Source organism: Papaver somniferum, unplaced genomic scaffold (genome assembly GCF_003573695.1).
Source record: "Papaver somniferum cultivar HN1 unplaced genomic scaffold, ASM357369v1 unplaced-scaffold_81, whole genome shotgun sequence".
NCBI lineage: Eukaryota > Viridiplantae > Streptophyta > Magnoliopsida > Ranunculales > Papaveraceae > Papaver > Papaver somniferum.
In genome coordinates, this window is record NW_020651082.1 from 8,674,772 (window position 1) to 8,689,209 (window position 14,438).

The following is a 14,438-nucleotide window of genomic DNA, read 5'->3' on the forward strand; positions in this document are numbered from 1 at the left end:
ATTAGGCCATTCAGCTCATGTAGGATTCGACCCATCACTTGCAATCCTTGAACTGTGCAGTTGGACTTGCAAAGGATAGAGTGAAGGTACTCCACCAATTTCTGAACCATAAGCCATTTCAGATATGGAAGTTGATTTGCTGAGAGTACTCCCAGCTTGTTCATATCCTCCCATATTCAAATGTAAGAAGTAACAAATTCTTTCTCAGTAGATCTAATGATTATAGAAAACAATAAGATTAGCAAAGGCAAATTTAACAACTTGAGATCATTCAGCTGCCCCTTCCTGTACCCAGCAACTTTAAACAACACCAGAAAGGAAGCCAATAAGGACTTAGCACAACACGAACACATCGGTCCAGAAAGAAAATCCATGGCTATCTCATAACAGAGAGTATTAAACTACCAAGAACAACATAGATGACAATTAGAAGCTCGCTAACTAATTACAATATGGTACACGACCCGACTTGGCCAGATGGAACTGCAAAATTTTGAAAATTTTCCAGAAAACCGATAATATGACCACTGATTTCGTCTGCTCTTTCTTCCATGATGAAGTGACCAACTCCTTTAAGCACGACTACTTCTTGCAGAAATGGCACATCTCGCTTCATTAAACCACTGTGGATATATGCTTTCATACCTACCATATGATAGCACAAATCCTGGTCACCCACAATAAACTTAACAGGTACCTTTACCTGTGCACCTGTCCATTGTGCGGTCAATTCCCAGTTTCTGCCAATTAACAAGCGGAGAAAAACAATTAGTCTATTTAGATTTGATGTCACAATCAAGAACGGCTGAACTTTGTCAGTACGTACACATTTATGTTTCTGTAATAATTGAATCCTCCAGTGAAGCCTGACTTTTCGTATTTACTAGTGTAATACTGAATGTCTTCCTCTGATAACCATGAAGGCAATGTAGGTTGGATTTCGGGTGCGAAACCTTTGTCTCTAGGTATCTTAAGAGAAGCTGGATTGTGGTAGCTCAAGAACTTCCTCAGTACTGTTTCAGTGCCAACACGCGTGAACTCAGCTTCCATCTCTCCAGGCTCCTAAGACATGAAACCAAGTGAAACATAGTACAGAAAATAAAGCTTCCGGCTTGCTGAATTAAAATGAGGAAATTGTAGAAAAGAACCTGAAATCGGATCATATAGTACTCATTGCCATATATAGCTCGTAAGATCGTAAGTGGCCTGACAAAAGGGAATCGAGGAGTAAAGGCGACACTTAAGTTCACTAATGCTTCAACCTTGTCTGGCCTAAATAAGCAAAGGTACCAACTCATAACTGCACCCCAGTCATGTCCTACCACAAACACCTGCCCGGCAACAAAAGAAATCATCAATAAAAAATTCTCCAAATTCATAAATTTGTAATTTCAGGAAAAAATTGAATTTTCTTTTTCATCAAAATCCTAACCTTATCTTGACCCAGTGTGTCAATGAGAGCAACAAGATCATCAACTATGTTAAAACAGGTATAAGTTTGTGAGGAACTGGGTGCATCAGTATCGCCATAACCGCGTAAATCAGGAGCTACAGCTTTGTAACCAGAGGCAGCTAAAGAGAGAATTTGATGTCTCCATGAATACCAAAGCGATGGAAACCCATGAACCAATAATACCACTGGACCTTGCCCTTTCTCAGCTATGTGCATTCTGATTCCATTTACATCAACCATTCTATGGCTTATCCCCATATCCTCCATCTTCAGATATACGCTCTTCCTTCTCTAGATCTAAGTCTTTGTTCTGTGTGATTGTTCTTGTGGTTGAATGGATTGATGATGATTTATCCAGTTAAAATTGGATAGATTTGTAATTGTGCTTCATTCTGTTTTTCTGACATATTCACTGCACTTTCTGTTTCTTCTCATTTTGTTGTTTTCATCGTGTAAACAAAAGAACTTTTCGATGTAACCGATAACATTTAACAATAATACAATTCATCATCAGGAGCGAAATCATACATGTTTTATTGTGATGAATACTTAAGACTAGCACTTGAACTACACTTGTGTTTCTTACAGCATCAGGAGCGAAATCATAATAGAGAACAGGAGCCTACTGGATTAGACAGACCTGCACATTTTTTGAACTTCTTCAAGTAATTGATAATATGGCCGCTGATTTCATCTGCTCGTTCTTCCATTATGAAATGACCAACTCCTTTAAGTACGACTACCTCTTGCAGAAATGGTACGTCATTTTTCATTAAACCACTCTGTACATATTCCTTCACACCTGGAATATGATAGCTTAGATCCTGGTCTCCCACAATAAACTTAACTGGTACTTTTACTTGTCCTCCTGTCCATGGTGCAGTCAGTTCCCGTTTCTGCCAATTAACACGCCAAGAAAAATTTAAGATTAATTGAAACTAAAGTTGACTGTCAGAATGGCTTAAGTTTGTAGGTACATACACATTCAGATTTCTGTAATAGTTAATTCCTCCAGTGAAGCCTGTCTTTTCGTATTTATCAGTGTAGTAGTGAATGTCTTCTATGGATAACCATGAAGGCAAGGTAATTGGACCTTCAGGTACGAACCCTTTGTCTCTAGGTATCTTAACAGGAGCTGGACTATGGTAGCTTAGAAATTTCCTAAGGACAGTTTCAGTGCCAACACGTGCGAATTCTCTTTCCATCTCTCCAGGCTCCTAAGACATAAAAGGGAATGAAAATAAGCAAAATATAGTATGCAACACAGCTTTCAAGTTTTCGAATAAAACTCAACCACAATTAAAGTGATAACAACATTGATTTGGAGCAAGTTGAGAAAATAGAATGGAACCTGAAAACGGATTATATAGTAGTCATCACCATAGATAGCTCGTAAAGTTTCAATTGGTCTATGCAAAGGGCTTCGAGGACTAAAAGCGAAACTTAGGTTCACCAGCGCCTCAACCCTGTCTGGCCTAAACAAGCAAAGGTACCAACTCATAATGGCACCCCAATCATGTCCTACTACAAACACCTGCAACAAAGAAAACATCAAAAAAACAATCTGATTAACGGCACGACAAAAAAGCTAATAATATTAAGGGAAAAATTATACAGGTATTTTAAATGTTGACCTTTTCTTGACCCAGGGTGTCAATGAGGGCAACAAGATCACCAACTATGTGGAAACATGTATAAGACTGTGCAGAAGTAGGTGCATCAGTATCGCCGTAACCGCGTAAATCAGGAGCTATAGCTCTGTAACCAGAAGCAGCTAAAGCGAGAATTTTGTGTCTCCATGAATACCAAAGTGATGGAAATCCATGAACTAGTAGTACTACTGGACCTTGCCCTTTTTCTGCTACATGCATCTTTATTCCATTTACATCAACTGTTCTGTGGTTTATCCCCATATCCTCCATTTACCGAAACTCTAATTTCTCTCTGGATCTCCCTGTGTTGTCGAATGAGTTGCGATGTGTTCTATATACACAGAATTCCGATGACTTTTGTAACGAGGAAGTTGGTGTTTTCCACGAAGTACACCCACACAAAGAGAATTCTTGTGAGTCTTACGCATGTTCCATGTTTCTTTTTCTGCTTTATGCTCCTTCTCTTCTCCCTCACTGACACACAGTTAAGTGGTGGGTATAGATACTTGTACTAGATGATGAAGTAAAGCTGGGGTTTGTTCAGGAAAAAAAGTCTGTACCGTAATGGACATAAAGATGTCGACTAGACATCTCTCATGGCCTATGGTGTAGACAGGTAGAATATAACCTTTTCCCAAATTTCTTTCTGGCTACACGAATAGCATGAATGATAAAGCTGTATTTCACTATCTTAAGAAAAAGCAACCAATGAAGTAATCTTTCCTTTTTCTGTTTCTCTGTAAAGGTATAGTGTTTGACTGTTTTCCTTTAAAGAGAAAAATAATACTCCCTCCGTCCCATATTAGTTGAGCCATTTGTAGTTTGCACAATTATTAAGGCAAGAAAGGAAAGGGAGTATGTTTACGTATTTTTTACAAGTATGCCCTTATACATAATAATTTGTAAAATTTCGAAATGATTTTTCTCTTAAACTATACCACGGTTTTTCATAAACTTTATACCGTTGAAAAGCATTTTAAAACACCTACGTAACGAATATAAACATAGCTATCAAATTATACATATTTCTTATAAAAAAATAATGAATTAAAAGGGTAGTTTTAGAAATATCCCCTTGATTAGTGAAATAGCTCATCTATTTGTGGACAAAATCTAAAACCAATTAGCTCAACTAATGTTGGACAGAGGGATTAGGATATAGTTTCCACAAGATAATTTCCGAAATCTGTGTCCATTTATATATATCATATATGATCACAGATTGCTAACACATAACTGATATATATTGCACTAGAATTAACGAGAGGTATACATGGACAAGTTCTTTTATTACCTGGAAATGAAACCGAGCGATCGAACAAGAGTGATTATGACATAACTCAATTCGACAAGATGAAAGCTGCAAACCTCAAAATCTCTGGAAGAAATCAATGATATGGTTGCTGATTTCATCTGCCCTTTCCTCCATTATAAAGTGGCCAACCCCTTCAAGTACAACTACTTCTTGCAGAAATGGTACATCTTTTCTCATTCTACCGCTGTGTATATATTCCTTCACACCCGGAATATGATAGCTCAAATCTTGGTCTCCCACCATAAACTTGACTGGTACCTTCACTGGTACCCTTGTCCAAGATGCAGTCAAATCCCAGTTTCTGCCACTTACAAAACCAAAGCACAAGAAAGATTATTTCAAAAGAAAGCAAATTAAACCAGTAAATAAATATATTCAAAGATAAAAATTGCAGCATTGTAGGTGCACACATACACATTCATATTTCTGTAATAGTTAAAGGGTCCGGTGAAGCCTGATTTTTCAAATTTACTAGTGCAATAACAAATATCCTCCTACGATAACCATGACGGCAAGGTAGCTGGATGATCAGATGTGAACTTTAGGTGCCATAAGTGGAGCTGGTTTAATCTAACTAAGTATCTTTGTGAGAACAGGTTTAGTACCACTACTAGCACACTCAGCTTCCATCTCTCCAGGCTCCTACGAACACGATACAAAATTCGAAGACATGAATCAGTGTACCCAAAACAAAATATAGGAAGGAAATGATTGTCAGGGTGTTACAATTTTGATACTGAAAATCATTTCATTTTAACAATTCAAAGGAAATAACTCAAAAATTTTGCAAGCAAAGCAAACATAATGAATTGATATTAAATCGAAGAAAATCGTGTAGTACCTGAAACCTAATCATGTAGTAATCATCACCATAAACAACTCTCATGGTCTCAATTGGCTTATACTTAGGGTTTCTAGGAGTAAATGCAACACTTAAATTCACCAAAGCTTAAACCTTATCTGGTCGAAACAAACAGAGACACCAACTCATGATCGCTCCCCAGTCATGCCCAACTACAAACACCTGCAGTACAACAACAAAAAAATCAATTTTTTCTTCGAATTCCATCACAAAATCAACAATTTCTCCAAAATTAAAAGCCCCAAACCTTGTCTTGACCAAGGGCATCAATAAGAGCAATAAACTATGTGAAAACAGGTATAAGACTGTGGAGAAGTGGGTGCATCCGTATCGCCGTAACCGCGTAAATCAGGAACTACAGCTCTGTAACCAGAGAATTTGATGCCTCCATGAATACCAAAGTGATGGGAATCCATGAACCAGTAATACTACTGGACCTTCCCCTTTCTCTGATACATGCATTTTGATTCCGTTTACATCAATCATCCCATGGTTTATCCCCACATCCTCCATCTTCACAGCACTGGTTTATCTCTGTAAATTCATTTCTAAATCAACCTAATAAGAAATATCTTTGATACATAAAGACTGTGAAACTGTTACCGACAGCCACTAGAATTACTAACGGGGCCACTATGTTGTCAAAATGAGTTTTTTTTTTTTGATAACAAGAAGAATATATTACTTAGGCAGTTTCAGGCACAGGAAGCCTTTGCAACAGAGAAGATATCCATGGAGTGTAATCCATGTATTCTTCTAGGAGAAGTTTCTCTCTTCTTACTCTTTTAGCTATACTATCAGCTAAATTATTGAAATCTCTTTTAACATGAGAGATTTTACATATTTTAAAAGTAGAAACTAAAGATTCAGTGTTTCTAATCAGATGATTATTCTCTCATCTGACAAACATATTATTAGAAGATATAGACTGCACAACCACTTCCGCATCAGCTATGAGTTGAACTTCAGAGATGTTGAGCTTCTTAATCCAACTGAGTGCTTCCAGGATGGCCATGCATTCTGCGGCTTCTGAGTCGATCACTCTGTCTGCATATGATCCTTTAACTCCATCAAAGGTACCTGCATAAGATATTAGCACCATACCAGTGCTAGAAGTAAATGTTAGATGGTCATAAGAGGCATCTACATAAACTTTTGTAATATATTCTAGAGTAACAGGTATATCAGGACATAAAGGTTTAACAATCATCTTGTCCTTAGCAGAAAGTGAGAAATTCTGTAGATGGAAGTTAATCCTAGAAACTGTGGAAAGAGGGTTTAGAGATTTTTGTTGAAAAACATTTTCACATCTTTCCTTCCATATAACCCAGCAGCCAACCACTAAAGTTGTCCTCCAGAGATTGTTTGCTTCCCTTCCATTTGAGTGAGTAGAATTGAGTGTCAAAATGAGTATTATGGGGTATTCCTTGGCTTTAATGTGGTGAATTCGCTTAGCTTCCTAAAGAGTGGACCCGATTTGTTCATCATTTAAGTTAAGCGATGTTTCCGTTTACAAAATTACTTTATGATTCAAATTAGGCTAAGTGAAGCCTCTCTCCCATAGTAAGGTGCAACTGAATTCTCCTTTCGATTGGCTATATTTAAGCTATCGCCAAACGAAATATCTTTGATATATAAAGACTGTGAAATGTAACGTGCTTCATTTCACAAATAATGTAACGTACTTCATTTCACAAATATATGAATATTAAAATAATGTAGAAAATTATGTATTAAGATAGTAGTTTCATAATCTATATAAAGGAGAACTCTAGCAACTGGGAAACTTAATCCCCACACCTCCGGTGTGATACTAGTTTCATAAGCTATAGTTGATTCTCCTTTAACCTTAGGTTTTTCACGAAACCCTGTAGGTTAACGACTTGAAGACTTAATTCGGATTGTGAAGCCAGACCCCGACTATTTCTTTGTAGTTGCTTGTTCCGATCTTGTTGTTTTCTATCGTCATTGAGTACTATCTTTTTTAAGATTTGCTCGAGATTTTATCTCCGATAGGCAAGATTGAAAAGTCCTCACAAACACCTTCGTCTCTCGTATGTGATTCTATAATATGTTGTTTCGTTAATCGATTAAGATTATTGTGAGGTGATTGATATTTCTAGGTTGTTCTTCGGGAATATAAGTCTGGTATATCAATTGGTTCCTGTTCACCTTGGTTTATTAAAAGACGCAACAAAACTCGTAGGTTTATCTGTGGGAGAAAGATTTATCTATTCAATAGACTTTTCTGTGTGATACAGATTTGTTTATCAAGTCTTCGACTTTGGTTCGTAGCAACTCTTAATTGTGGGTGATATCAGCTAAGGGAATCAAGTGCGTAGAATTCGGCGTGGTTCTTGAGGCGTGAGAAACGCGAATGCACCTTGATCAGTGTGAGATTGATTATGTTAGGGCATTGCTCGGTCGAGCTCGCATGCATTGCTATCTCAAGCATGTTTGTCAGTGTTAGTGATCAAAACTATAATTCTTGATTTATATCCTATTTATATATGTCTCGGACTAGGACATAGATAGTGTAGTTGAGCTAGGTTTTCACGACGTTCATCTCTTGAAGACGAAGAACTACTAAGGGGAGCTTGTGGAATTTCTTCGAAAAAAGGTATGTGGAGACTTGAACTCATCTATCACTTGGAAAGTCTATTTCTACTATCTCCTATGTTGAGACATAAGTCGTGTTATGATATAATTTTCTCTATACACAATTGAGATTTCGAGCTGAGTATATCTCGCTTACATATGTCTCGAAATATGTGTTGGTAAGCTTTCGCTTCGACCAAGTTCATCTTATATCATGAGAAAATTGTCGAGCAACATCTTACATGGTTTGTGTGATACAATCATTTGATGTAGGCTTGGAATGTTTCAATAATGATTATTTCAATATCTTGAAAATTGCTTTGATGCTAATAGTATGTGAAAACGGCTATTGTCATTATAGAAGAATGTTTCAATAATTGAAATAAAGAGTTGAGAATGTAACCATCTTTGGATATAAGCATATATAGTGTGTTCGCACATTAGTGTATAAATCCATAAACCGGGAGCCAAGAGGATGCATGTGTGTGTATACGAAATTGGTGAAGGAGACAGGTTAAGTATGCGTACCCATACGCATACTGGCGGAAGTTTTCGAACCGAGAATTTCTGCTGAGTTTGGGTTTTGATAAACTCTTAACCAGTCACCTTAAGTATGCGTACCCGTAAGCATACTGGCGGAATTTTTCGAACCGAAAATTTCTGCTGATCTTGGAAACTAAACGAACTCAAAAACCGGTTGCTTAAGTACGCATACTTAAGCTGGTTACTTTGTCAAATCGGTCAGTTCATGGATTTAAGCATTTAAATCATAAGGAATGCAATCTTTGCAAACCGTGGCTATATGTTCATGATTGATTCAAGTGACAAACCGATTTGATTTCAATTGTGTTTTCTAAACAATTGAACAACTCTTTAACTAGTTTCGTTTGGGACATTTGAACTAGTTATGGTCGAGATGAATAAGGTTGATATGAGAGTAATCATATGGCTAACCTCGGTTAACTATTTGTGAACCAACCTGGTGTACACGTATAGGTACGTCTACATAAACCTAAATGAGGGTACATTTAATTTGTGTGTAACAATCTAAGTTCGATCTAACGGTTGAAACATATTAGCTTAATTGAATAGGTTTTTCATCTAACGGTGAATATTGAATGATTTATTGCCAAGGTAACTTGGATTGCAAACCCTGATTTGAAAACTATATAAAGGAAAACTCTAGCAACTGGAAAACCTAATCCCCACACCTCATGCGTTTTACTAGTTGCATAACTAGAGTCGATTCTCCTTTAACCTTAAGTTTCTTCTCGAGACCCTGTAGGTTAACGACTTGAAGACCTCATTGGGATTGTGAAGCCAAACTAAACTATTATCTTTGTAGTTCCGTGATCTGATTTTGTCGTTTCTATCGTGTTGAGTGCAATTGAAATAATTGGCTCGATATTTTATATCTCCGATAGTAAAGATAGAAAAGTAATCACAAAAAAACTTCGTCTCATCGTTTGTGATTCCACAATAACTTGTTTCGCTAGTCGCTTAAGTTTATTGTGAGTTGACTGATAATTCTAGGCTTTTCTTCGGGAATAAGTTCGGGTTATCAATTGGTTCATGTTCACCTTGATTTATCAAAAGACGGAACAAAAACTTTTGGGTATTTCCGTGGGAGAAAGATTTATTCAATCATATATACTTTTCTATGTGAGACAAATTTGTTTATCAAGTCTTCAACTTTGGGTAGTAGCAACTCTTGGTTGTGGGTGAGATCAGCTAAGGGAAATGCGTAGTATCCTGCTGGGATCAGAGGCGTAAGGAGCGCAACTGTACCTTGCATCAGTGTGAGATTGATTAGGGTTCAACTACAGTCCAGTCAGAAGTTAATTGGTAGTAGGATAGAGTTTGTAACATCTTAATACTTTGTGGTGTTCAATCTGGACTAGGTCCCTGGGTTTTTCTGAATTTTCTGTTTCGTCGTTAACAAAATTCTGGTGTTTGTGTTATTTCTTTTCCGCATTATATTTTGTTATATAATTGAAATATCACAGGTTGTGCGTTTAGATCAATTAATTAGAATATTCAACCTTTGGTTGTTGATTTACATTCATTGACACTTGAACATTGGTATTTGGTACCATTCAAGTTGTTTCACATAATAATCAGACTCACGGATTTCTATTTGTTCAATTTGCTGATTACATTGTGAAACAGAGATATTAAAACTCTTTGATATACTTTATTATAGATTAAGTCTGACTGTCTAGTTGATTCTCTAGAAAGTGTATTGGAGTAACTCCTCTCAAATTTCCAAACGAATTGTTGGATGTGGTTGTTACACCCCAGCATTTTCAGATTAGGCCTCAACTACATTCCACTCCGAAGTTAACTTGGAGTAGGCTAGTGTCTGTAGCGGCTTAATACAATATGGTGTTCAAATATGGACTAGGTCCCGGGGTTTTTCTGCATTTGCGGTTTCCTCGTTAACAAAACTTCTGGTGTCCCTGTTATTTCTTTTCCGCATTATATTTTGTTATATAATTGAAATATTACAGTTCGTGCGTTGAATCGATCAATTGGTAAATCCAACCTTTGGTTGTTGATTGAAATTGATTGATCCTTAAACATTGGTCTTTGGTACCGTTCAAGTTATTTCTCTTATGTTCAATCAGGCTCGCAAATTCCTATTTGTTTGATTGTGGATTAAATTAAAAATTGAGATATAACTCTTTGATATACTTTTTATTAAGATTGAATCTGACTGTCTAGCTGATTCTCTTGAAAATAATATGATTTCTGGTGAATTTCCTTTGTTGTGGTTAAAAGCTGAAAAAGCTATCTTCCTAGAGATTCTGACCCCACCAAAAAAATATTAACCAATGGAAACCTCATGTTCTTTCACACCACCAATATTCGTATTTTCCACATCACTTGAGACCTAAAAATTAACGTAACTTGCATCTCAACCATGTATCACAACAATTCTCTCTACTGATACCACTGCTTTCACCACCCGGTAAAAAAAAAGTACCAACGTTTACACACCAAACCCTAGACTACAATAACTATTACTCTCTCCGATAACCTATTAGTATCTGGTTTCAATAACAATCGGGGCAATTACTTTCCATCAACTTTTTTTTCTTGACTCTGCAGACTAATCTTTTTTTTTGTTCTGTTTGATGAAGGTATTACCAGTGATAACGAAAATTATGGTGTATTTATTCATGATTGTTTTTGGAATTATTACTTGGGTTGAAGACCAAATAATCTGAACTAGAAACTGTTCGTAAAATCCTAGGGTTGCGCCGGGTAAGATTTTTGTACTTCTTGACTTTTTTAGTTCAGATTTTGTACATCCAATTGATGGTTTATCTCATGGGCGCATCAATGCTCCTTAATGTCCATAGTTTATTGGTAGGCGTGATGAACTATTAATCACCTATTGAATACATGGCTTGATGCTTACATCATTAATATACTCGATGATTTTGTTTAAGTTTTTTCTTTTGAGAGAATCAGGTATTTATTTAGTGAATAAAAATCCTAAGAAACTACAGTTTCATCTTGGTGATCTTACAAAACAAGGGAGAAGTTCTTTTACCCACGTGGTTTTCTGTTTTGGAATTTCAACAATTCTATTTTTTGACGAATAATTATGAGTATGTTGATGAAATTGGTGTGTTGAACAATGTAACAGGTTGTGATTCATTTTGCTACACTTAAGGTTGTTGGAGATATTGAATCTGAGTTGTTATTTTGATAATAACCTGGGAGAAACTATCGATCTGAATGATCTTATGTCTGATTATGGACGTAAAAATACAAGTTTTTTAAGTTTTCAAATGGTATTTATTCTATTGGTGTGATCTTTATATCTGGTGATTAGCAGTTAATAAGTTGTTTGTTTGCTCAAATTGTAGATGGTTTCTCATCCTCTGCAACTATCTATGAGCATCTATTCATGTGTTGAGGACTTCAAAATAGTCGTCATGAATCAATACGGGTGGAAATGTATGTCTCAATTATCTATAATTTTCTATTAATTTATGGTTTTTTAAGTCAAATGTAAGGATCCCAGTTCTTTTGAAAGGAAGTATAATTGGATGCAGTAGATTAGGTGGCTTTTTACCCTCCCCATTTGTATTGATTAATATATGTTTTATTTATTTGCAAATTATACATATCATTTATTTAGTATCCAGCTGAAGGAGGGATTTGTTGTGACAGAACTAGGAAAACCATGAAAAGACAATTACCTTGATTAGGCTTTCCAAGGAAATGCATTATCCTTGATTCTTGAGTTATTACAGAGAAATTAATAGCGGGAGTCACGACCCTTAGATTCTGGTGGCCTCCCTACTTAATTATTAACAATTTCATCTGATGCCTTTTGAGGTCTGACTCCTTTTGAGATTTCTTAGATCGGATGGAACTAATTGTAGTTATTCAAATCTATGTATTTTGAAGGTATTTGATATATAACTTGAAGTAAAGATTAGAGTATCTTAGAATCCGAAATTTTTTTTATTAAAAACACAGTCGTGAATGTTTAGGAGGTGCACTTAATATTATCATATTTAGGAGTATGTTCAGGAATGTTTTTTGTATCATTGCAAAATCACAAGAATAAAATCCATTAATCTAGGTATATGAGTACACCAAATTCCAATTTATATCTTATATGACCAAAAAAAAAAAGAAGTGTAAGTAGGTGTGTATGTTTGGTTTATAACGTTGGTACCAACTAATTGCATATCAGTCTACGCAACAAACACTGCCATCTATGCTTCTGATTTCTATCATACATTATTTTCGTATCAAACGTGTCGTTTCTCCCTACAACTTCCTTTTCTCCTACTTTTTTTGTTTTGTTTTATTCTTACTACTAAGTACTTTGTGAAAATGATGTGTTTGATTAATCTAAAAGTAAATTGATTATAGGAATTGCTTGGCTTCCAAAATGAGGACACCTGAAAAAGCTTCATCGTGTACAAACCCCGTTACATGATGTAATTTGAGCATAGACTACTATAGTAGGTAGTCTGTCATTCACATGTATTTGACCTATTTGGATTGTAGATGAAGGAGTAAGTTGATGAGGATAAAGATAATCGGGTGAACTGGGAATGTAAATCTTGGATTTGTGTTGTAAAAGTGACCAGTGCACATAGTTAATGTATACAGTTGCTGAAGGGAACTTGAATTTTTACTATTAAAGGCTCTAAGAGTATTACTTGATTTATTCCGTATTACTTTTCTTTTTTTGTGGAATTTTTTTATTTATTTTTCAATTATGAATAAAATTAAGGTTTATTAAAAACAAGAATATTGTAATGACCAAACTCCGTTACTGTGTCATGTGGGATAATCTGAGTCTCGCGCAACTAGTTTTCTATAATTAAAAGTTTAGAAAATGGATTTTACAAGTTAGAAAACAAAAGGTTAGAAAGAAGAAGAAAGATATGGAGCTAGAGATTTGTAGAGAAGAAGGATTAAGAAAAATCAAGAGGAGTTTGTAGTAATTGAGAGGTAGAATGTTAAATCCCTTTTCTCTTTGTGTTTCTTTGTTATACTTTGATTTTAAATTTGTTTATTCTTATATCATTAGGGTTCTGAAATTTATCTATATAATTTGATGCATCTAATTGATGATCAGTCTTTTATTATTGGTCGATAACATAATTGGGTATCACTAGTTAAAATTTGAGAATAATCCATCGTAAATCCACCGTTGAATGTTTGTTCGAATTTTGGTGATAGTTTTTTAGTTTCTAGACAGTTTTGTTTTGGTCATAGTTTTGGCGATCTTAGGTAAGCTAGGTGATACTAAAATGATTATATCAAAGAACAAAAGTTGTAGCTTTGTGATTTATCTGTCAGTATTCTTTGGGTTGAGTCAATTTCAGATTGTTATGTATTTATCATGAATTATTTGGTACTGACATTTAATCTGCCAAGTTTTTAGGATGTCATTGTAAATTCGGTAACTTTTGTTTGAACCGTTGGTTTGCTGTAAAATTTGGATATGTGGTTGTTTATTAAGTTATATATGTTCTCCTAGAAATTTAGGAAGATCGGATAAGGTAATCACAATGAGATGTATGATGTAAAATATTTGCAGTTAGCTTGTTTGCATAAATGCTTAGAAGAAGTTATTAATATCCATGGTTGCTTGTGTTGTTTATAAAAACGGTTTTAAAAAGGAAATGAGTTCATGTTTTGTTTTCCGTTAGATGGAATATTCTTTGATGCTAACGGCGGGTAATGGTCCCCGGGAGTTAAATGAGTAATGATCCCTACGTAGGAACTTGTGTTTCCTGACCATTGATGGCGGTTACTCGTGTCGTATGACGAAAATGAAACTGGTAATGATACCCGAGAGAAGATGGGCATGATCTTCATAGGAACTTTTGTTCCTGACCACAGACGGAGGATGTCCGTGGTCAGGAAACGACATATGGGTGTACGAACCAAGGTTTTCATGCCGTGAACTCATGGTTTGTTGGTGATACGTATCGATCTTTGTACCTTGATGACTATTATTATAGAGGCGGAATTCAAATAATAATAAACGAAAACTAGAAAACAGAACACACTAGA

The 14,438-nt window shown here is 35.7% G+C and overlaps 2 protein-coding genes and 1 pseudogene across 3 annotated transcripts; all 3 read right to left on the reverse strand.

Annotated features, from left to right (window-relative positions):
* Positions 1-220: 220 nt before the first annotated feature.
* On the reverse strand, positions 221-1,802 carry LOC113345555 (epoxide hydrolase A-like). The gene is made up of 4 exons (XM_026589320.1): positions 1,433-1,802; positions 1,149-1,331; positions 827-1,062; positions 221-740 (listed from the first exon to the last, which is right to left on the reverse strand). The coding sequence occupies exons 1-4, from the start codon at positions 1,718-1,720 to the stop codon at positions 446-448; spliced, it is 1,002 nt and encodes a 333-aa protein (XP_026445105.1). The 5' UTR covers positions 1,721-1,802; the 3' UTR covers positions 221-445.
* Positions 1,803-1,906: 104 nt separating this feature from the next.
* Positions 1,907-3,455, reverse strand: LOC113345557 (epoxide hydrolase A-like). Of its 2 annotated transcripts, none has more exons than XM_026589321.1 (4): positions 3,088-3,455; positions 2,805-2,987; positions 2,435-2,670; positions 1,907-2,349 (listed from the first exon to the last, which is right to left on the reverse strand). In XM_026589321.1, the coding sequence occupies exons 1-4, from the start codon at positions 3,373-3,375 to the stop codon at positions 2,337-2,339; spliced, it is 720 nt and encodes a 239-aa protein (XP_026445106.1). In that variant the 5' UTR covers positions 3,376-3,455; the 3' UTR covers positions 1,907-2,336. The 2 variants fall into 2 exon arrangements, with proteins under 2 accessions (XP_026445106.1, XP_026445107.1); XM_026589322.1 differs by having other exon boundaries at positions 1,907-2,345; positions 2,433-2,670.
* A 1,008-nt stretch (positions 3,456-4,463) lies between these two features.
* Positions 4,464-5,820, reverse strand: LOC113345556 (annotated as a pseudogene).
* Positions 5,821-14,438: the final 8,618 nt, after the last annotated feature.